This window comes from Molothrus aeneus, chromosome 1, assembly GCF_037042795.1.
Source record: "Molothrus aeneus isolate 106 chromosome 1, BPBGC_Maene_1.0, whole genome shotgun sequence".
NCBI classification, from domain to species: domain Eukaryota; kingdom Metazoa; phylum Chordata; class Aves; order Passeriformes; family Icteridae; genus Molothrus; species Molothrus aeneus.
The window spans coordinates 53,378,376-53,403,658 of record NC_089646.1 but is presented as its reverse complement, the minus strand read 5'-3'; the positions used below and the strand labels follow the sequence as shown (position 1 = coordinate 53,403,658).

The following is a 25,283-nucleotide window of genomic DNA, read 5'->3' as shown; positions in this document are numbered from 1 at the left end:
ATCACTCCCTCCAGATAAAGCAGTTCTCCCCAGGGACAATGCAAAGTGACAAAATCACATTAAATTTGACAGCCTTCCAACTTTGCATCCCCAAATAAGGCAGCGATCAATACTCACGGTAATGAGGGTCCATGTAGCCGTTTCGGGGGTCCATGGTAAAGAGCGTCCCGCGGTACGGTACGGAAGGTTCGGGAAGGTGTGATATAGATCCATGGATCTCCTTCTTGATTAATGAGGCCCTTTCCTCACTCGACGTGGAAGGCTCTTCACTGATCTTGCCGAGGCCTTGCCCACCCTGCGGCTGCATTGTGATCGCGTTCCTTCTCTCTCTGTGATAGGTCTGCCCAGGACTTTCATCCTCTGCAGAAAAATGAGGGAGAAGAAAGAGAGAAGGGAAGAAAAAAGAGAGACACACACTTTTAGCCCATTTATAGCAAATACAATAAAGAAAAGTTCTCCCCCCGCTGCCCTCCTCCTCCTCCTCCCGGTGTAAGTTTGTGACAGGAGGTGCCTGTGTGGCTGTGAGGGATGGCCTGGGGACGCTTGCCTGTTCAGAGCCGGCAGCAGCCGAGCAGTAGATCACCGTCACCCATGCACTGATGCTCCTCCAGCAGGGCTATCAATTGTGCAGGAACAGACAGAGGCTTGCTGTTTCCCTGCCTCTGGGACAAGGAGACTGGGAGCTCCCTGATGGGGAGTCAAGAAATGATTTGTCACCCAGAGAAGAAGATGAACCCCACCAGCCAGGCCTAAATCATGCCCAGCCACCCACCACAGCTCTGCAGCCCAGCTCCAGGTCCCTGGGCTTTGCCTGTGTGAGGGGCCGAAGCCTTGCAAGGAGGTTGGCAGTGATCAGAACCAAGGTGGGCAGCAATAAAATGGGTACAACTGCTCAAGATACAGGACCAACAGCATCAGGTAGGCACAAGCAAGGCCACCTGCTCTGACAGTGTCACTATGTGCAGGATGGTTGCATATACTCCCCCTACCTCTTTTTCCCATATCCAGAAAAACAAAGCCACAAACTCTTAATGAACAAGGGGGAAGAAAAAAGCTGGGGGTAAAATAATCATAACTAAGAGCATCAAACCCAAATCCTAGTTTGGAGTAAGCCTCTAGGCCTGTGGTACCACTTGTAAGGGGAGAAGAGCTTCCTGACCATGGCTCTACCAGTCTTTCTTGCAGACAGCTCCAGGACTAGGTGCTAAAACAACCCACTGCTCCCGCAAGAATTTTAACCCCTAGGGACTACATACACCCTTCAAAAAGCAGACAAAATGGTTCTGTTCCTCAAAATCAAGATGCGTGCTCCTAGGTACATTTCTCACATGCCATCTGGCAAAGGGGCTTTGCTAGGTACGTAAGTCTCTAATGTAAATGCTCTCCTTCAGTTGCATTATTGGTTTAAGATACAGATGTTTCTCTAAACAAGCATGATTGCTTGCTGCCTGTAATCCTTGGCCAATACCAATGCTCCAGGTACAGCCTTGTTCCATCAACCACACTGCACGTGCAAGCGTACACCAATACATCTTTAAGGAATACTGATAAAGATTCTTCATTTCGAAGTTGCTCTGCAGTTCTAGAAGTCCACAAGGAATCTCAAATTATTAAATGCTGGGTACAAAAATGGTAACTAGAAAAGGAAATGAAAACACCCTTAGGAAATAAAACTAAAGTGCCCTTACACTACAATCCACATGCAAGGAAGAATGATTGACACCAGTGCCAAGATTGCTCTTCAGTTGTCAGAGATTTGAGGTCAGGGCAAAGTTTTCACTTGTACCTTTCCCTGGTGCACTTGTTCACACAGCAAAAGCAGCAGCCAGCAACTCACTGGGTGACTACACTCAGCAAGGCTGACCAGCGTGACTCAACCTATGTGCCTTTATATGAATTAGATCAGAAACAAGGTCTGGACGTACAGATACCTGGCCATTATATGTGTAAATTAGCCACACCATTGCTTTGAATGAAATGCTAACCAATTTTTTCTCTGCCTCCTCTCCCCCCAAGTAGCAACAACACAAAAACTCAGCAGCATAGCCTATTAAGCACTTAATTATTTTTCTATCTCCAAGTATTACAGCAACCAGGGTTGCTGACTTATCAGCATTTTCCAGGGACGGAATTCTTTTTGCAGCCAGTAATTCCACATACAGAGCTTTTCCAGGGTTGGGTCTGAGAAGAAAGAGTTAATGGAAATAGACAACAACATTACAGAGTTTAAACCCTTTGCCCTTTCCTATTTTTTATTAATATGCACAGGCATTTGTCCCTGTTCTGGATTAGCAGGGTTTAAGGTTTCAACTTTTTACACTGAAGCTGGTTTTAGTTAGAGAACTGCAAATCAGGGACCAAAACTTTAAAACTTATATGAGGTTTTTAGAAACCCGCTTGTATAACCAAAAAAAAAAAAAAATCAGCTCAAAGATATATTTTCCATCAGGTTTCTCTTTAGCCAGAGTCTTTTATGTTAAATTTCAACCTAGAGTGAACTTTCACTGATGAGACGTAAACTGCTATAAAAACAGGGTATTACACTTCATTTGAAATTCTGACAGACTCTTAAGTAGAGCAAGCTAACCAGTGCTACAACAGTTCAGAAAGAAGAAAGCTAGAGTGATTTGTGGGGCTGTATAATCACTCAGATGATCAGATAGGATTTCAGTTCTTTTACTCTTCCATATAAAGATAATATTTGTTAAAACTGCCATCCTGGGATACAACAAGAAGCTGACATTTATGTGTAGGCTCCACTTTTATACTTTTCTTCTCAAAACATGCACACGTCATGAATCAAGGTACTAGTGACTGTTATGGAAAAGGCTGATTTTTCAAATTGCTGAATTAAATTCAAAACCTACTTTCAGTAATTTAGAAACAAAAGGGAAAATATGGTTTGTTTTAATAAGGTTTTCCCTTTTTTGGTTACTTGAGAAAAAAAAGAAAACAAAACTATTTTTCCTTCTGTATCAACGATCTCTCTCCCATTATAAAGTTATTGCCATGTGCCATTACAAGTCAAAAGTTTCTGGATGTTTTCTGCCACACAAAAATTGCCCCAGAAGTATTTAACTAAACACGATGGCATTTTTGCAATAATAATAAGGTTTATTCATCAGCCAAACAGCTCGCTAAGCACTGACTTCACACCACTGGGATGCTGGTGATGGGGGCAGATGAGAAATTTGACAGCACCCACGCTCCAGGACACTAAGAGCCAAGCAGTTTGCAGGAGCTCCCCCGGCGCCGAGCGGGAAACTCCTCTTGCAGTAATGCTGCCGGCTCTCACGGCAGGCAAGCCACTCCAGCGTGCCAAAAGGGGAAAGCTGTCTAATCTTGTTCTGGTTCAACTGAAGCGTTCAATAAAGTTTCAAGAGTAAGTGCGGGCAAGGCGCACCAGGCCAAATTATTGACAGAAACACACTGTCCACCATGGCAACAAGTGAGATTCTAAAGCAAAAATGTAAGCAAACAGCCCACTTCTCCAGCAGCATCTGCCAAAGGGGTTTTACAGCCAAATAAGCGAGAACTGTTCTGTTACTGCTCTGCTCACGTTTTAGAAGTGACCAGCTTTAGGGTCAAAAGATCCATCTGATTTATTAAAATGTTGCAGAGAGACAAATCCCAAAGTGAAAGATGAAGCTGGTGGCAGCCCATCAACTCCAGTACAATTCCTCCCACCTTTTGCCAGTGTAAGAGTGAAGGGTTAAATAAGAAAAGAAAAAAGCAATCATGCCCAAGAGCAATCTGCATAAGCTTCTCTTTCTTCACATACACCCTTTCTCTGACTTAACAAGCCAATAGCCAGAGACACATGTTAGAAGTGCCCAGTCTTGAATGATCACTTTAATCCAGGATTCTCACATCCACTGAGAAATGCCTGATTTAGTCCTGCCATTTTGATCAGAAGCCAATTTTATTAGAAGTGCTGAGCACCTCACTTAATGGAGCACCTCTCACTTAATCAAAAAGCTTTCTCAAAAAACTCACACTGGACAGCATGCCTGAGTAAACACACTTTTAATTGCACAACTAATTTACTCAGAAAGTTTTTTAAAAAATCAGCACAAGCCAAAACCTAAGGCAAAAATCCTTTAAACTTTCTTTACCTGTTGAACTTTTTTGCCTTTTTTTACCATAGACCAAGACAAAGTAGAAGCTATTTTACTTTAAAGCACCCAAAGTCAGCAACTGAAAAAAAAGTTGAAATCTATTGATAGAGCACACTAAAAGTCAATCCCAACACACTGCAGAAACACCCCTGATTAAACAAGACAACACCAGCCTAGTTAAATCTCTTAATATGTTAAGTTTCATCACCATATTTCTGCTTGCAACTTCCAGAGAGCACTGCTATCTCATGAAAGATCTGACAGCACTTCAGCTGAGTAAGAGAAAGAACAAGGTACTTACAACTCAGTCCAAGAGACCCTGCCTGATGTTCCCTCTAAGCTCTTCTCTTCTCTTGACCAAAATTCTCTGGCTACCAGGACATGGGCATTCCTCCCTCTTTTTCTCCCTCTCCCTTCTCCCCCCCCCACCACCCCCCCGCCCCCATCTCCCTCCCTCTCTCTCAAAGGCAGTGCTTCTCCCATTAGAGGAATTAAAAGTGGTTGGTGCCATGCTAAATTTAACAAGCTCATTAGTATTCTTCCTGTGTGCTTCCTAGTGAACTCTCCCTATTCAAGCAGCTCTCTCTAGCTGAGGGGTCAGGCGGCTAATCATTAAATCAAACTAATGTCACCCTATCACAATCAGCCTAAGAGAAGGACGGTTTATTATTTCAGTTTATGCTAAATAAACGGTTTTACAAATGGTCTCCAAGCAAGGTCAACAGCAGCTTCAATTACAAGACAAACTTAACAAGAGTTGCTATAAACCAAGTGCTCCATATTGACCTAAGCACAAGCTCGGCTCTGCATATTGCCACTAGCAGGATTGTACAGGAATGCATATTGTAAAATAAAGGAAAGGGTAATCTTTTCTTTGCCAGAATTTGTGACTGCACAGAGACTGCTCATTCACCTCTCCCCAACCAGATTGCTGCTCAGCTCAATTCACCCCACACAAAGGCTGAAGACCAGACCTCAATGGACCGAGTGAAACATGTTCAAAACTAGGCTCTCTATTGTGACTGAATTTCTTAACATCTTTTCAAAAAGCGGAGAATGCCTTGAGGCTAAAGGAAGAAACAGGCTAATGGTGAATTGGGAATACTGAGCAAATTTCAGAGCCCTTTCCTCCTAGCTTTTGAGGTTGAAAGCAAGCTCTTTCCTTTCAAGTTTCAAAGTCCTTTTTCCTCCCGCAGTGTCACAGAAGGATTTGAAAAGAAGGTAATTGTGCTCACAGTCCCCCTGATCAGAGCTTACGTCCTATTTCTGGTATTTCAGAATACTTCTTGCAATAATGGTGCATATAGCTCAATCCCTTAACCGTCCTGCACTCTGCAATTGCTCATTAAATGAACAATTGCTGGTATAAAATGCCTTTTATGTTCAAGGTCTGGATATAAGATAAGCATTCTAGTACTCTAAATTTGGTTTACTAAGGAAACTCTCCATCATTAAATTACAAAACTGAAATCAGAATATCAGTCTTTCCCAGAAAAGTAGCATTGTAGATGCTGTGAGCCAGAAGGAAGGGGGAAGGTGGAATGCAAAAAAGATTGACTACTTAGATTCTTAACAGAACAGATACCTAAGTAAGAAAGCCATTTCCTTCCCATTTAAGAAAGGCTAAGTTTTTGACACCTGATATTTTCTTCCTTGAAATGATGCAATAGAGCAATTGGCAGGTTCATTAGGACACCTGTACCTGCACCTTCTTGCATACACACACTTTTCACTTCTCTCTGACCACCTTAAGAGCAACATTGGAGGAAATAGATCTGTAGGATTGTGCCTGCCTTTAAAAACAGCATGTGTTGTAAGCAAAATTTTGTTTTGGGTGAGTACAGTAGCTTAAATTGGACACCCTTGGTCCCAAGTTTGTTGTTTTCCTGCATTTGGAGCAACTGCACAAGAAGCACTCTGGAAACACTAACACAGATATGAAGGATGATGCTCATAATTGGTTTTAAAAATAGACTCCATTTACACAAGAGGCTACAAAATCTGCTAGATAACAACACTGTACTCACTTTATTTGCAATGCTTAAGCATACCTTATACAAAACTTTTGTGCTTATAAATAACATACATTATCTGAGCTTACCACTGAAAATTTATAGTTTTCTATTCCTACTTGCAATGCATTTTTAGCTTAGTTATTTTTTCTTTTTCCTATGTATAGTAATTTCCAAGAACTGATTTGTGATCTTTGGAACATGAATACACAGCTTTTTTGTAATTTTGTTTGTTTGTTTTGAAAAACATGTTATATTCTTTTGTTGTCAATTTTAGATTTCACTGGAAGAAAAAGGATTTATCAATGAAGGAGAGAGGGGACACAATCCCTACAAATCTACCTAATACTCCACTCACACTCCCTTATTTTCCTCAAATGACATACATTCATTTTTGCTGCATCTGCTGCACAGCTTGGTTCAGTTCCTTTTTTGACAGTACAGAGGACAGAACACAGTGCATCAATACAGTGCCTATGACTTTAGAAACAGAGCCTGATCATGCATTCCTGAGTCAATGGCAGAGCTCCCACTGACCTGGGCGAGACAAAACTGGGCCTGTACGGAGTTCACACCACTCCAACACTAAACCAGCAATGCACTGTTATCAGGAGAACATCACTCACAGCCTTTTCCAAATGTGTGAGTAACTCTTCCCCAAGACTGATGGGTAACCTGAGAATGGCACAAAGGAGCTTAAAAAACTCAGGTAAACTTTTCCAGACCCCTAAATCAGAGAGAGCCTTCTAAGTAGCAATATCTTTATCTCAATTTATCTCAATCCAGATGAATTTACAGTCCTCGTTACCTCCCCAGCCACTCCCAACTAAAACCAACCAGCTGAATCTAAACAAACATATAGGAAATTATGTAAAATAAAGCCACCTTTAAAATTTGATACAAGCAAAGACCTACAGTATTTATTTTACTGAGAGTCTGGATCTACAAATCCCTGCATGAGATCGATAGGGAAATGCTAAAAATCTCATATAAGCTGAAAAAATCCTACCGAGGAAACACAAGAGGCAGATGTAGACACAACTACCTACACCCAAAGCAGAGTGCTGTGGAAACTTCCTTGTCAGTCCCAGGACTCAGCCTCAGAGGACAGACAAAGAGGGCAGGAGGCAGGGCTGGGCTGCCTTACACATGATCCTGCATATTGCTGATCACGCAGGACATGTGGAAAAAAAAAGGAGTAACATTTGGGCATGTGCCTGAAGTTACTGACCTGACACTTGAGCCATCCCAGTCTCTTCTTTTTTTCGGAACAAGCTACTGAAGTTGCTTGCTGTGAGCCAGATTCTTGCAGTATCCTGTTGGCCAAGTTCCCCTCCAGCTGCCCAGCTGAACCACCAATTAGCCAAGATGTGGAGCTTGAACCCTGCTGCCCAGCCACAGCCCAGACCTGCAGGGCTGAGAGTCTCTGGGAAGCTAATGGAGGGACTAATTCTCAGCAACTTGCAAGGTCAGCCTCCAAAGAAGTGAGAGCCTCACTTCTGAACAAGCCCTCTCCCAGCCCATTTCCACACAGGCTTTAAAATAACAAAAACAAACAATTTAAATCAAAACAGCTGAAAACCATTTTCTCCCTTCCCAAGTTCAGGGCTACATGTTTCTCCCATGGCAGACAGTGGATTATTGTGGTGATACTTAACACCGCTGGCAAGCGCAGCCCCCAGCACTCTGGTTTAGGTGTTAGTGACGACATTGACTGCAGCAGGAGAAACACTAAACCCTACATCTAGGTACCAAGCAGGTGGCAAGATTTTAAATTTACCTTAATGGGGCCTGCAAGGCCCAAATTTTGCTTGCTTTACTCACACTGAAATTCTGGGGATTTAGTGAAACTACTTCTGCAAGTAGAGCAAGAGGGATTCATGTCCAGCATCAGAAATACTCCAACCACTGGGCATGAATAGTCTGTCTGGAAAATGCACTGAAGATGTTGGTTGACACGTGGAAATGCTGTATCATTATCTTGATGAGAAAGGAGCTCTTAGTAGTACCAGTGCTTTGTAGCTCCAGTGAACAAAAAAAGAAAAAGAAAGGCGTAATGCAGAAGTAGAAGACATTTGGAGGTAGAATTAATTGGCAAAATTAACATGTAGCCTGTAATTTCTCCTTTTAAATTTGCAGTACTAGAAGGCAGTCAAAAGCACTTTCCTTTCTTGGTATAATAAATTTTATGTTTTGATTTTGCTACTTGAGGACTGGGAAACTCAAATGAGAAAAAAATATTTCTTTGAAAAATAAACTTACTTTTTCATTTCCCCTTCCAAAAAAACTGTTCTACCTTACAAAATTTTGCAAAGATTGAAAATTACCGTGCGACAACCTCAGCAAACTAGAACATTTGCTCAAGGTCTGCTGATCAGGGCTAAAACTCAAGCTTTGCACTTTCAGAATATCTCCAGGATCGTTGCCCTTCTCCAACATCTGGACTGTTCAAAGAGCCAAGAGAGTCAAATATAACTAAAAGACAATAACAGACATCAGGATCTGACCTTTGGCAACTATTTCTCAGAAAGAAAAAGCTCCTCAGCCTATTGTAAAACTCTCAAATGATCCTGATTTAAAAACATTATGAAGTTCCTTCCATTAGCCAGTTATTAGACTGTTAGTCATTGCTTACTTTGAGCAGGCTAATTAGTTACATCAAAGGCACTACAATAAATTCCCAGGAGGGTTTTGGTGGGGGGATATATTTCTCAACCATCTAATAGCACATTTATGCCTATCTGTGGGTAACTGCCTCATTTCACTCAGACACTGGGGGACATATTCTGTGCTGTCACTTTCTACCAAGCCAGCAGCAAGACCAGGCCTTAAAGCTATTTGAAGCCTGATATAAATGTGATTAGCCACGCTTAAAAGCCACAAAAGAGTGAAAAAGGAGTTATAAACCCTTTGGTGCACCATCCTTTTGCACCATCTACAAACACCTTAGCCTTGAGAGAATAAAAAAACCCAGTTATTTATAGTGTTGCATATGAATAGAATTATATTTCTTCCCTTTTTCCTTGGGTGGGTTCAAACTCCTAAATGGAATCATTAGCAAATCACCAAGTGGTTTGCAACAACCCAGGCAACCCTTCAGTTTAGATGGCAGATATCACCTATTCAGTTGCGAAATTTACTTATTGCTGCATCCTTTTGCACAGCTGCAGTAAGACTTTTGTTTCCATTATATCCCTTTACTTCTGGTCTCTGAGAAATACCAGTTGTTTAAAAATATGTTATGGGTTACTCTGCCCTGATTCACAGTGGCTGCAATCTCTGGACAATGATTTCACCAAAGTTTTCTAAGGGTAAAATTTGAATGCCATATAAATTTCTTGGTGCAGATATGTATGTACTTCTACATAAAAAAGTCTAGTCACAGGCTACACAAATCACACCCACAAATTCAGCTCCACCTTACATTCCATAAAATCCAACTAATTGCAGATGATACATGATGTCTGCAATAAGTGTCCACACAGGCAGGCTGGACACCTGAATGTAGAAATGAGACTTTTCACAATCCTCATCAGTAGTCTAAATAATTCAGAAGAATGCTGCAAGACATCATAAGGTTTACAGCAAAGGATGTTTTCAAACAAAGAAAAACTCTCAAGCTCTGTACCCCAAGGAACCTGATGCTTTGACATTAGTGCACTAGTTTAGAACAGCAGAGCTACTAATCCACAGATATTGTGAAATATTCCTTTTATCAACACTGCTTCTCTGCCAGGAATATATTCTGAATGCCCCAAACCTGGCTTATTTACCTCTAAAGCTAAAGCTCAGGAGCTTTCTTCTCTGCCTGGAGACACTGCTTACGAAAGAAAATAACTCTCCTTAAGCCTTACGAAGATTTTAACCATCCCAAAGACCAATCTGTTTTTTCTCCCCTCTGCTCATTTTCTGCTCAGTTTTCTCCACTAAAGAGGACGTACAAGCTCTGGCAGGGGCGCATGCTGCAATACTCTCATCGCTCCTGCCTTCACATTCCAGTCATCAAAAACACTGCTCACAGCCACAGCAAGCAGCCTGGGTCCCAGAATGGGTGCATGTGAGTAGGCAGGGAGGGATGGAAATTGGAGAGCCTGGAAGGAAAGGACAGAGCAATTTCTTCATATCATGATTTCCCTCACCTAGGGGATGGAATCTTCTCAAAAGCTTTGGATCTTTGGATGTGTGGAGTTGGAGAATTAAGACAACTTAAGAATTAAGACAACCAGTCACTGGCTTACTTGTCAGTGCCTGTCTCCTCCCTTCGTCACTTCCACTGCACACTTCTGGCCAGGCTTTCCACCCTGTGGCAGGGTCTGCCAGCCCTGCCTGCTACATTTGAGAAAAGGCAAGAAAGCTGAGACACCCCAGCTTTTTCCAGCTTCTCAACACAACCCCACAGGGCAAGGAACTGAATGCCAACCAGATCACTATATAGATGAAAACAAGTTGATGATTAATGCTTTCTGTTGAGTTTCAGGGATGAGCAAAACTGGTTTTGAGACTTCGCTTTTTTTATTACTTATGCATTTGTCTTTTTAACCTTAATGCTGGATAACAGATTTTAAAAGACAGTGGAATATTGGCCTCAAGCTTTTACTGATTAACTGCATACATGTACTTAGGTGCTTATAACTGCCTTAAGCAATACTGTATATTTCCATTTATCAAAATGCAAATGGGCACCTGAGATCATAACAGCCAACTTAGAAAAACAATCTTATGTTCACGAAAAAAATGGCAGAACAATTTAAAACAGCACTCTCCTCCTACTACAGTAGCCATGCGAGCTCAAAAAGGGCATTCTTAAATTGTTAATCAGGTTTTGCTGGCTTCATCTATCCACAATCTGGCAGAAGGAGATTTCAATGTTTCCTTATTATTTTTTTCATTTATATTCTTGGCTACCTACATTCTCAGGCATCATCCATTTCAAAGAAAAATAAACTAAGTTTCATATCCCAAAAACATAAAATAAGCATGATTTCTATGGAAGGAAGGCTGGGGAAGGGAAAGAGAATCACCTGCAAAGTTCATTTGTCTGTATACAAAGCAAAAGAAAAAAAAATACCGGTGCAATACCCAGCAGTATAATCAATTCTGTAACTTCTGTGTGCTGCAGAGGAATGCAAAACTGTAGCCAGAACAACTTGGTCTTCTTCACTCACTAAATGCATAAAATACTGATAACTGATTTCATAAGAGAAAAAATATTTTTATACAGCAAGTAAGCACAGTGTGATTGAAGGATTTAAGGTCCATTTGATTTCTATACAGAAACATCTACTTAGATTTGAAGGCAAAATGTCTTGAAGAGTCAGCCCAAAGCTGCCCTACAAATCACCCTGCATATTAACTGTTCCAATTCTGAAAAAACAGAGTGTGCCTCCCATTTCTATTACATCAAATGCTTATCCACAACTTGCACAACTTGTCCACAAATACATAACTGTTGACTAATAACTATTTATCATATCCCTCTGAAGGCAAAGGGAAAAAAAAAACCAAAACATAAAACCAGAAGAAAACTAATATATCAACCTTTAAGGTGCTATTGCCCTGAATTCAGGCAGCCTACCCCATCCAGACCCCTGCTATTCTTCAGCAGCAGAGAAATCTCATCCAAAACACTCTGCTTCACCCTCTTCATAACAACTACCTTAAGTGCTGAGTCATGGCTTTTAATAAACATCCTGAATTATTGAATAAGTGGACCTGATTTACCAGCATGTCACCTAAATAGTCAAAGAAGATTTTTCTCCAAGTAGTAGCCATGTTCTTTCTTCCCCAGCGCAGAAGAGAAGTTCCATCTCTCTGGCACCAATAAGAATTAATTTTTTTCCCTCTATAAACCATAGCCTTTTTGAACTACAATAGAGATACCTCCCACATCATACTGTCAAATTCATCAAATTAATAATAATATTTTTATGCTAACCTCATTGTTCATACCAGTTTTACCATAAGACTTGTAAGCATGAAAACTAGAAGACAACTTGTAGTCTCGACGCCTCCAGGTACTTCTACAGTTATTCATGACTATGTTGTCAACTGTGCCACAATCATTTGTTGTATTAACACATCCTCCTTGCAGAGGATATGAGATTTAACACATTTATCCTATAAAATTCAATTAGCCATTTCAGATGCACCAGAGTTGTAACATCAAAACCAGCTAGCTTTAAAGAAGAAATTCCCATTAGAAATCACAGTATTTTCATGGCAAAAAGACTGACAGTCCACAGCCTTCTCACAGCAGAATACATATTGGGCTTGCTTGTTGCAACTCCTTTCTAAAGACTAGAAAAAAAACTTTTCCAGAGCAGTAAGGTTACCACTGTCAGCTGCACTGAACTACATACTTCCTTCTCTTTCGGGTCTTATCTTCAAAAATCACGGAAACAAAGATGTAAACTTGGACATTAAAGAGTGTTAACATCAAAGTATATGCACTACTTTTGATATTAACCAAAGCCTTGAACCAGCAATCTAACTGGCACAAATCAGGGGTGTCTGTAATTTCAGAAACAGCTGAACTGAGCTCTGTGCCATGGCCTGCATTTGCTCACTGACTTTTCAAAGCACACTATCCCTGTATGTTTTCACAACTGCCTGCCAATCAAGAAAGCAGCAGGAATCCAAATTCACTTCTTGACATTTTCACCATTTATCTGTCCACATTTCTTAACACGTGAAGTTTTCTTTCTTCTCCTTTAAAAATTTTAAACCTTTAAAAACTTTTAACATCTCCATCCACAGCAATTTCTGTGCATTGGATCAAATCATGGCCTGTATAAGATCCCTGCCCTTTGTTGTACATAAAAATTACTGTATATAACAATTCAGCTGATAAAAAAAAGAATATACAAGCGCATAAAGGAATTACATAAAAACACATCAATAATAGATTAATATCTGTGCATTATTTCACTTGTATTCCCCCATCTTTCCCCCCCACCCATCTATTATCATATATATCACTCTTATGGTCTGCATATCCCAACAGAGCTTCAAATTCTCTCATCAAAGAAGTTAAGTAAAAAAAAGATGTTTATGATCTCCTAACCGTTGCTATTTCCCACAAAAATCTGGGTTTTCATCAAGAGTCACACACACTCCCCCTTGTTGAAGACATTCCAATGCCATCTTCATAACTTGCATTCAAATAAGTCTGCACCAGAACTTACAGGCAGGACCTTATGAAAGGTGAGTGAAGATACTCAGCTAAGCAGGTGTCCTACAGAAAAGGCAGTGCAAAAAAAATGCAGTTATACAGCTGGACAACACTTTGAATTTTAACTTTCCCTTGTGCTTTAACTCACCAATTTAGTCCATACTTAAGTCTACACAAGACTCAGAACTTGTTAACTCATAATATGTCATAAAACTTTAGCCAGAGCAACACATCATGGCTTGAACTATAGCATACACATCTCCAGTTACAAGTATAAACTTCAGGATGAATGGAAAGAAGACAGGAAAGAAAAAGCTCAAGTTTAGATTCCTAGCATTTTTGGTACCCTATTAATATTTTATGTTAACAGGAAAAAGCCCAGGATACCAGGATGCATGCTGTGATGCCACAAAATGTAGTACTGTAAATGTATAACTGTACTTAGAGGGATGGCTCTCCTCCCATAATACAACACTCTTTTGCCTCATTTCTGAAGGAAACAAGACTGAATAATATCAAGTTAAGGCAGAAAGCAGTTTGGTATCTATTCTACATATCTTTGAAACTCATTGATTGGATTAAGCCATTTTTGTCCGAGGCAAGACTTTCTATACCAGATTTCTACCGAGAAAAAGGCAGCAGCTAGGTGGAAGAGATGCTGTACTACCAACCCTCTCACATCGGGGTTGCAGAGTAATTTCTCTACATCATACAGAAAGTATTAAGGAACAAGGTGTGATAAGCATCCCACCAGAAAAAAAAAAACTGATCAGAGCCAGCATCTTAACTGGACACTAGAGAATCAAGACAGAAAGCCATGCCCTGGAGGCAATTCCCAGGAAGGTCCATTTCTACTCCAAGCAGCTTTGCATTTTGAGCAGAGCTGCTGATTAGGGATGTGATCTGGAGCAAGTTTCCAGGACAAATCTTACAAAAAATCAGCACCAGGGTGCAACAGAATCATGTGAGGGTCTGTGGGCTTCAGCAGCACAGGATGATTCAAACATCCACAGTGCTTGCAAGTTACTAAGTATTCTCTTGAGGACTAAGCATTTGTCTTCCACAATCCCCCTCAACCACTGAGGAATAGAATGCACCAGAATACTTTCATTTACCCAAAAGTTTTATCAACCACTCATGAAGTTATATGCAGGCATGAAGATGGAGACCGACTATAGAGTCTGTTTTGCCAGACTGACCATAAATTTCATCACAAACTTGAAAACTATGCATGAACAGCCTTGATGAAGAACAGCAAATAAAAGTGCGGCCCAAGAATGATCATTGACATCTTCATAGACCAGGAGCATGGCTGAAGAAATACCAGACTTGTATATCAGAAGCTAGGTTCACTGACAAAAGGGCTTTCTTCTCAACTTCTCAACAAGACCTCCCTTCACTTCAGTGGAAGCAGGAAAAAATGGAGGAGTGGGCCCAAAGGAAGCTGGGAACAAATTGCACCTTAAACCAATAAAATACCCATGGTCCATCAAGTTGTCTCATTACTGAGAGGTCAGTAATTAAAATTTTAATGGCATGCAAGCAGGCTTCTAAATCATTAGGCAACAGAACACAGTGTCAACAATTTCACTGAACAGAGGGATAGAGAAAAATCAACCACCACTGCTTAATCACATAGGACTCTGTCCTGCAGCTATTCATCTGAGGAGCACAGAAGTCCCTTATACCACTGCAACTACCTTCTCTGTAGCAGTAGGTCATTAATTTATCCTCCATCATATCAAATTGTAATGTTTTACCTGCAAGGACTTGAGAGTGGGTATGCATTTTTGCCACAATTATAAAACAAAATTATCATGCACTGTTTATGAAGCATTACACATCTATGCACACACAGAACTGTTGGAACATGAATAAGACAATAACAAAAAGGATAGTTTGAAAGTAACATGAAGCCCACAAGAGAAAGGCATGACAAAGTAATGGTTGCCTGTGCAGCATCACATGTGTAACTACTGCTTCAAGGCACCGAAGTGACACACCATTTTTCTCTGCAAGACCCCAGCTTCATCCAGCACCACCCACGAGGTGGACAGTGTGTGTTTCATAAACAGTCTGTCACTACCTGGTTCTCATCTTGGAGTTCAACATATGGCCCCTCTGCTCCATGTACTGGCTTCATTGAAGCCCAGCTCTGCAGAGAGATTATTACTTTCTTCCTGGACTTTCTCTGGCACTCATTACAGTATCCAAGTGCTTCATTAGTAGTATGAAAATGGTTTTTACAATAGTTCTCACAACATGAAGAGATGATCTTGTCCACTACCAACAGAGACTACCTACTTAAGTGTCCCTAGCTGTACATGCATAGCCTACAGAGCCTGAGAACCCATTTTCAGAGAACCCATTTTCAGAGTATTTAGCATCAAATCTACTTTACACAGTTTGTATTTTCAAGCAATATCTATAACTGACATTTCTTAGCATGCCAACATGCTTGCCTTTCTGAAAAACAGATGCAAGTAACATACCAACAAGCAAAAAGAAAAACCTTCTATATTGGTGATGTTGAGTTGCTCCAAGTAGTAAGAGGTCTAGGTTTGATGTAATTAATGGCACTGCAAAAATTCCTATATTTTTGCACTTTTGTGGTTAAAGTGTATAAAAAGGTGGGAGTTGTGACTGAAGAATTCCTCATTCCTGGGGCCATTTATAAAAAGCTGCTCTCCTAGCAGGTATTTTATTATCTAAATATGAGTTCAGTCTGTAAAATCTCCTTCTATGGTAGCAGAAAGATATTTTATCTTCTTCATTATGTATTTTAATGAAATACAGAAATTTTTATCACCAAGACCTCCACCTCACTGTCAATGAAGCAAAAGTTGGCCAAGGGGATGGCAGACTGTTATAAAAGAAGAAAGTGGGGGAGAGAGAGAAGTATTACAGCTGCTTATCAGTTTCTTCAGGTCACCACACAAAGAATGGATGAATGCATGTGATCATTTCATTAAAGACTGCACTATAATGGACAGGCACAGAGAATTCTATGTTGGCATTCCTGATTTTGTGATATAAATAATATTTCTTTATTAAATGACTCACATATAGCTTCATAGTATTAAAAAAGCAGCAAAGGAAAAAGCAAAATGGGAAGACAAATATGGCAGGCATAAGAAATGGGTGATTTAATTCAACCCATTGACCCTTAGAAAGCCAACAAAACACCTTGTAACCTCAGTAAATTATCATTTCCCAAGACATTCGGAGCAGAAGATGACAGCATATCAAGGGTTCACAGACAGTTGCTGATAAGAGGAAATTTTGCATGTTGAACCCCACCCCAGGCTTCAAAGAGGAAAATTCTTTTAGTGAGAACAAACTTGCTGCTTTTTCCACTAATATGTGTGTTTTCTCTTCCATCTTTCCCCTTGTAACTTTGAAAATGCTTCATCATCCCAACCTATCTCCTCCTCCCAGACCTATTTGCTATTCTAACACCCATTCCACAATCCTCTCATTTCAGACCCATCGTCTTTAACCAGTATCTGTTAGCCATGAAATCTAAGCTCTTTGTCTATTCCTTGTGGAAGAATCTCTTTGCTCAGTTGTTCCCATCTTCTCTCTCAATATGTCTTTTTCTTAATCTTCAGTCATGCATGCCAGTCATTGTGCTCTATTTCTGATGACTCCCTGTCTCTCTCTCTAGGTTCTCTGTCCAATCTCAGCACACTGAGCTTGGGCTCCTTTCTTCACCTTCTTTTTATAAGATCTTTTCTCTCTTACCCTTTTTCTCCCTTCTGACAGGGTTCCCACTCTCCAACCCACACTCAACTAAGCAGAATTCTTCCCCAATCATTGTCAGCATCAAACCCTGGACTAGCTAAGGAAAACTGGTGGAGGCATCCTTCATATGGTATTCAGAACAGTGAACCCTGTAAGATCTTCTTCAGTTTCCTCTCAGTATTCCCTTTACAATGTTATCATTGCCTTTTCTTTGATGCAGCTGGCTCATAATAGTGATAGACCAGAAGCACTAAGGTCCACTTGCATGCTTTGCAGGAAGAAGAAAGATAATACCTGAGGAACAATTATCTCTGCAACTCTCACAGCTGCAGTCAAATGTATGGAAGATGAGAAATGCCATTTCATACGAGATTCATACAGTAGGAACTATCTTACCTAACTCTAATGTACTCTTGTTGTCTAGGCTCCTTCTATTGTTGGCCGAGAAATGATGCCTCCAGACTGGGACTCAGCCTATATCAGAATGGAAAAGACTCATCCTTTGAATGTACATCGCTGACTACAGATCACACAGTTAGACATTTACCTTTCAGAAAGATAAGGGTAGATAAGATTGATCTACTATCCAGCTTTTAGAAATATGGGAAATGCAAACTGTTTTACCACAGTTTTATATAGAAGGTACTATTTTGCCGTTCAGTAGTAATAATAATATCTGCCTTCAATCTTCGATTTACTTCTGCAACTGTTTGATCTGATTTAATCTTTAAGTAACATAAGTAGCCAAACTGAAGCTAATAAATGTCATTCTCTATTTCATTACAACAACCAAATACTGCAGAGGAGCTTGAAGAGCAGTGAATAATTCTCACTTTCAGGTGATTCATCTAATCTTTACTGGAAAAATTTAGGTCCCAGTGATACATGCATCTTAGGATAGACCTGATCACCTTCTCTCACTGCTTAGATAAGGAAGCCAGGCCAAAAATTGCCAAAACTGAACATCAGCACTGAAACAGCAACTGAACAATGACTCATCTTGATTGGTTGTTTTAATCAAATATACAGTCTACCATTTTGTAGTGAAGGTAAGATAACACAGCCAAATCAATAGAGCCATGTACTACCAAAGCCTAGAGGAGAACACCAAGCATTTGCAGCTTTATAATCTGTAAGACTACAATAGGTGTTTTATGAGATAGGTAGATGGACCCATTCCAAACTCAGTTCCCTGGGTCAGATGTCACACTTCAGAGATACCTCGCTATAGACATCTGACTGCCTGAGCTACAAAGGTACTGAATGTTGGTAAGACCATTTACATCACTGAATCATTTGGAAATTTTCAGTTTATGGACTTTATCATCACTAAGCCATTGCAGTCATGATTTACTGACCTGTAATGTGTTTAGTAACTGAATTTCTGAAACATATATGTCCTAGTGAACAACTGGTATTAGTCTGTGCCTACACAGAAGTCTGGAGATGCAAGGGACGAGGATCTCCACAAATGTTGTGCAGCTGGTATTTCTGGGACTTTTGTCTCTCTGTCTGTATCTGTTTTGGCTCTTTAGACTATAAACTCTCCACAGCAGGAACTGTCTGTTATCAGACATGTATCCACATATGAGCAAAGTGAGGCCTCTCAGAATGGTGCTTCAAAAGTACCACAAAAATGTTCTTTTTCAGAACTACACAATTCGAGTTTCTCAGAAAACTACCAGAGACCCTGTATTTAAGAATCAGTTACCCAAATAATTAATGGTTTTTTACCATTGCAAAAAAAGTATCCTGTTCATTCAGTGTAAAACAGGGTAAGGTCTCAGTCATGTTGGAAGTACAAAGGAAGTACAAGACATTTTCCCATGTCTAAATGGCATCACTGCCATTTTATGAAGTAATCTCTTGAGTGCAACACTCACCCTTCCTTTCCAATTTTCATTTGAATCTCTTGAGTGCAACACTCACCCTTCCTTTCCAATTTTCATTTGCATGTGTCTTTCTTACCACTGCAGGAGTAGTTTGCCTGGACAAAAAAAAACTGGGAAGTTTCAAGTATTTCCCTCTACCTCTGTCACTGTTACTTCCAATAACAATTCAGAAATATCACTTGAGTCAGGGGGAGCTTTCTGATATCATTGGTCTGATCAAATGGAAAAGAAAAAGCATATGTACCCAACTTGCTGAGAAGACCTGTTAAAAAAAAAAAGCAACCCAGATCCAGTGAAGATTGATGAAGTGTACAGGACAGTTAATTGTCACTGTTCCCACATGAGTTATTAAAGCTGTGGAGTAATTAAATCACATCTCGTCTTTCTTCTTACACAGCTTGGATAATCTCCATGTTGGAGAAACGAAGGTAGAAATAAGAGGGGAAAGCTATAGATTGCTTTACTTACAGAGCGTAAGACAACTTTGAAGCAGCCCTTGCTGGGATTACAAAATCATGCAAGAATTGTTTAAAGTCTGAGTGTTTGTAAATAAGGCTAAAGGTAGCCTTAGAAGTTCAAGAAAAATTCGCAAGTATTTGTGCTTAGCTGGTATACATTTAGATTTTATCTTTTGAATTTTAACTTGCTTTGTCAAAATGTTTGATTTCCAATTTGGGAGAGGCCATATTTACCACTGAGGCATAATGAGTTTTAAAACACTATTACCATTGCTTAACAGCTAACCAAACTGGAGAGAAAATCAACCACAGAACAAAACTGGAGCAAGGGAATTGCTAACAAAAAAATACTTCTCCCTTCAGCTCTACAAAGAGATCAGAGAACAGTTCTTTACTCAAACCAGATTTTAGATGCTTCCTTCCGTGCACAGTACATATGGCTTGCATCTATTTTTTCTTTAAAACAGAGCTACATTTCTTCCTGTTAGTAAACATATCAAGGCTTTTAGGAGAACTAACAACAGCAAAACTTTTCTTGCTTTTAATATAGAGTGAACATGGGTATTCTAAACAGGAAATAATTTCTCTGACCATATGCATAAACTGAATGGCTTTGTAAGAGTTAACAGGTAAAAATACTGCCTTACATAAAAATTCCTTCATTTTTATACAACTTGTATTTGAGGAGCTGTGTGTCTAGCACAAAAGTACTTAAACAAAACTGAATTTAACTTGACAAGAATACCTGCATTACCTCTTCCTCTCCAAGCTTACTTTCCCACCTTTCTCCTTATTCCACTTTTTTCTTTTATACGCCAACCCTTTCATACTTTCCTTTTTTCTTTAACAAAAGTCACTGCTGAGTAAAATATGAAACGCTAGCACGGGAACAGATAATTCCTTCCTACTGCCCTATCACCCCTTTCTCTGCCATCCTGAAGGCAATATACTTACTCAGAAAGAAAAGTTGATAGTAATTTTAAGCAAAGCTAACAACTGAAATATCACAGGTTTTCATGCTTCACGCTTCTAACATAACACAGCATTGTCCACCCACTCCAGCAACTGGCTCTGATGTATTTAATTTCCCTCCCAACTTTCTCAGTTTGGTATCAAACACAGGAGAGAATTTGACCATACACGTAAGTGGATTGCTAGTCTAGATTGCTAGTAATGCTATTTGACCATTTTGCACCCAGAGGGTGGTGAAAAAAAGCAAGGAATCTGCATAGAAAAACATGTAAAAACTGATTCAGCAGCTACATCTTGCTAATATTAATGATAAACCCAGCTGGCAGAAGCCCAATAGCAAATGAGAGCATAACTGAGATGTAGAGAGATAACAGGATCTGGGGGCAGCTTATGCAAATATAGGCAAAAAAAAAACTCTCTGCTGTATGAAAACAGAGCACTGGGGGTGGGGTGATGCACAGCAAAGAGAAATCCTTGCTTAATCCCATGGGCTACTCAGCTCTGGATGTGGCACTGATTTCCAGCAGCAGTACAAGTCTGCAGGGGAGGACAAGAAGGATACTGGGGAAGACAAGTCTATAAAAGCGATGTTTAAATGCTCTATAAATGAACTTCAAAAACTATCGACACAACAGAAAAATATGCCACCATGATGGCATCCAGCATTATCTTGGTAACCACTGTACAGTGCAATGAGCTTGGAAATGGCCAAAACAACTACAAGCCAGTAATTTTGAACAAAAAGATCTCATGTATCCACCCAACTCTGACAGACTAGTTATTCGATATTAATTGGGCTCTGCTAACAGCATGGCAAGAAGAGGCTGTACTGTGGGGCTACAGACAGCAGTCATTTATCTAATCTTAACATTTTAACAGATCTTCGTTATCACAGCTTGGCATCAATACTGTACTCTGGAAGGTACTGGTCCCTGAAAGCCTCTCAGTCTCGTATTTCCACAGTTGCTACCATGCCAATCACAATGACTTTCTCTGAAGCATGCAACCTTCCTAGCAAAAGGCACATACTAAATAATGACAAGCCAGAAGCTCTCTCATTAACAGCCTTTTTCATCCGTCCATCCATCCATCCCACCAAATTAAGAGCATGAAGTGCATTGTTCCAACCTTTGTCCATATCTTTTCTTCCCATGGTCAAACTGCTCAGACATCGATGCACACAAAAGCATCACGATAGTATCCTTTTTGTTCATGGGTAGCATGCATCTCTTGACAGAAATACAAAAAAAACCCAAGGTTTCTTCCCTCTTAGAATTCATAACATAAACACAGCTACTGTCTAAGCAGGTTTGATTGCAACTGTATATCATAGATGTTGACATTTTAAGTCAGGGGTCTTGTCCATATAATAAGCATTTCTTTCAATCTAGATGACCACTCACAAGTATGTAGTGGTAAGAAGAGCAGCTGAGCTGTGTCTGCACACATTTGGAAGGGCCCTGGCTAAACTGCTTGTGCTTGTGCTTTCCTTGAATTCATTTCTAGAAGTATCTGGCCATCTACCCCCAAAGTCTCTAGCATGAGGCAGAGTGCAAGCAGACCAGTGACAACAGGCACTGGAATGTCTCACTGCAAGAAACAGCCCAAATCAGACATAGAAGGATGGTTACAGCGGCCCACTGAAATAAAGGCATGACTGGCCAGTAACAGAAAACAGCAGGTCTTATGCTGCTGGCCTTCATTAGCTCTCAGGATCCAATCATATAATTGCTTATAAACTCTCCTCAGTAAGAAGTTGTAACTTAGACAGCAAGAGAGGGGGTAGGCAGGGTTCAAGACAGGATTTCTTTAAAGCCCCTGACAGTTATCCCTCATTAGTAAAGACAAACATTTCTTGGAATCAAAAAGACAAAATCTGAGGCTAAAGGAAGAGCAAGTTTGGTGTCACGGCATCCAGAAGGACATGACTTTGAAGTGTTTCTTCTTTGAAGTATGAGGAGTAATGTCAGAAATATAAGATTCTTGTGAATGAAATTAAGCAACAAGGAAAAAAGTCAAAATACTCCTAGCATTCCTGAAGCATGCCAATAAGCAAGAAACAGCAGCTAGGCTAGGCTACATATACTCCCACTCATGATGCTGCAATACCTCAACCAACACAAGACATACTGAGGAAGAGTTTTAACTGATACTATGCCATAAACTCCCCCTTCCTTCTCCTCTGTGTCCTTTCAATTCCCAGCATGAATAGAAAAACAAAACAGCAAACTAGAGAGTATGATTTCAGTCCATCATATCACCCGCCAGGACCAGCTTTCCAGGATAATAAATCACCTGGCTATGGATAAAGAAAGTTCACATATTATTAAAGTTCACTTTAATGCTGAGAGATAAAAGATCCATCCTTTCTACAGCAAAGTCTGAGGATCTGTCAGTACTGAGGATCCGTCAAACAACAGCACCTCATTCTGCAAGGCCTTCAGAATTTCCCAGTAAGACAGTGACACCCAGCTCCAGTGACACCCTTGAAGGACATTAGCAACACCAACCAGTTCCCAGAGCTCATGGTTCCAGGATTTGGAACATTGCACACCATGGCAGAGAGATTATGTTATCAGTGACAGAGCTGGAAGTACACTCCAGCAGCTACAGTTAGTCACAACCACACCCAAAACATTCACAGTCTTCAAACTGCAAGAGTCCATGTGGTCAAAAAATCTCCCACTCAGTCGTGGCAATCAAAACTGTTGTTGAATTAAGTCCCACACCTTTTAGCAAGCTAGTAACCAAAAAAAACCAACAAACCTCAGTCCAAATGATCAGTGTTTACTCAGTGTGATGCTGTTTACTCGGTGTTTATTCCATCTAAGGTCACATTTACTCTGTGTGACCCTGTGTGTTTCTCTGACACATACTAGCCTGATATACCAGGTCAATATTAGCTCAGAGCAGCCTACATTGTGTCAACCACTCTTGCATCAATTTTTATCAAGTCAGATGGAGCTGTTGTATCCAAAATCCAAATGCTTTGTTTTATACCTTTCTTGTACAAATTGTTAAAGGCTTTGCACTGTTAAGCATCTGGCAAAAGTTGATTATGCACCATTACATCTCTTCTTGCAGAAGAGCATAAGTGGGTTCAGGGCAGCTATTAACATATGCCAAGATAAAACAGCATCATCCAGTAATACCTCCATTTGAAAAAACATCTTAAACATTGAAAAACACAAAAAAAAGACATATCTTTTTGTTCAATATTATACCTCTTAATTTAACATCTGTGCTGTTATTCTTCCACTAACAGAACTTTCCCACCTTCTTGGGTGAAGACAAAATGTGCAGCCTGCTTCTTTAGAAGAGAAAGTTTTCAGCAAGTCTTGTGTTTAACACAGTAAGCACCATCTAGGCGACAGCCAAAGAATATACATTTGATTTATCCAGGCCAGAGAGTTGCCTCAGAGTACTAAAAAATCCCCAAAGTACTCACATCCCCAGAAATATTCAAGGAAAAAGAAAATATAGCAGGCTGCCTCAAACTTCTTATGAGGTTGCTCAGAACTTAGTCATTAGATTGGCTTAGAATCTAACATTTTTAATATTTAGATCACATGTACTGACAGCAACTACAGAAATTACCTGTCCAAAAAGAGCAACTACATGCACCTCCTAGCTGTGCCTAATGGATTTCAGCAGCTTCAAGCAAGCAAGGAGCCACTGTTATGTGACCAGTCAGCAGAGCAGCAGCACAGACAGAGCTGCTCAGCAGGTCAGCAGTGGTGCATCAGAATTTCCTGGAAATAATCCAGTATGGACTAACAAAATACTTATGGACCCGTGCATTTAAACACAGACAACAAGTCACACTCAAGTTGCCACATACACACAGGTATAACTTTCTCCAGACCATTAGAGGTTCACAGGGGAGAGTGAATACCCCAAATCTTTTACAGACTTCAGCATGGAGAAACCATTAGAATCTGTATTACAATGTTATGAGTACAGATATGCAGCACACACAATGCAAATGATAAATGTGATTCTGTGTAACTGCAAGTTAGTGAAATATGATTAAATATGTTAAAGGATTCCAATGGATTCCACAGAAGTCTTCACCTTACTGGCCTCCCAAAGGTATGCTAACAAGCACAAGCAGACAACTATCAAATCCTTGCTAGTAACTCATAGTGTTCCACACATGTCATTATTCCCCTTTTTGCAACAAAAACCAATGATTCTTCTTCCCCACTCCCATATCATCCAGGCTGCACATCATAGCTGTGGGAAAAACTTAAAACATAAAAATAAAGAGAATGGGATTTTCCTTCATTTCCTGGATTTTGACCACTGTCAGCAAGCTGAAAGAGGAAGCACTGTCCTGTCTCTGAAACTATCCCAAACACTACAATATAACTTCTCCAAAAATACTCAAATTTCAGTCTGAAGAAACTGTTTTCATGTTTTGTTCTGAGTATCAGATTAAGTGCTGACCTTTTACTGGGAGGTTGTATCATTCCTAGAAATGTGGCAACACAGAAATCAGACAGGATATTCTTTTGTAGCTTTATACCACAGAATACAACACATTTAGAGAGATGCACATTTTAGTTAATTATATTGTGCACATCATCCCATTCAAGGAGTCTAGTGGTAACAGCTGATTAAGTGTGACACATTTGTTCTACATCATTTCTGTTTATAAACCACACAGAACACATTCCTGCTTCCAGTTCTACAGAAGACACTCAGCAGCACCAGCCCTGCTCAGTAGTGTTCAGTTCAGTGTCACTTCAGCTTTCAGAGAGCTCTTTGTAGTGCTGGTTGCCATCACTGCCACTGCAGACAACGCCTGCCATACTGATGCATCAATAAGATGACCTGTTCAATAGGTCACATTCCTACCTGAGATTCTCAGAACTAACAACTTTTCTGATGACTTAGCTCAATCCAACCTCCAG

At 40.2% G+C, this 25,283-nt stretch overlaps 1 protein-coding gene across 1 annotated transcript in view; it reads right to left on the bottom strand.

Annotated features, from left to right (window-relative positions):
* GLI3 (GLI family zinc finger 3) overlaps nucleotides 1-25,283 on the bottom strand; it is a 201,778-nt gene that overhangs the window by 135,106 nt on the left and 41,389 nt on the right. Inside the window, exon 3 of the mRNA XM_066557224.1 lies at nucleotides 118-360. Within this exon, the coding sequence (XP_066413321.1) occupies nucleotides 118-360 (243 nt within the window). The remainder of the gene's footprint in view (nucleotides 1-117; nucleotides 361-25,283) is intronic.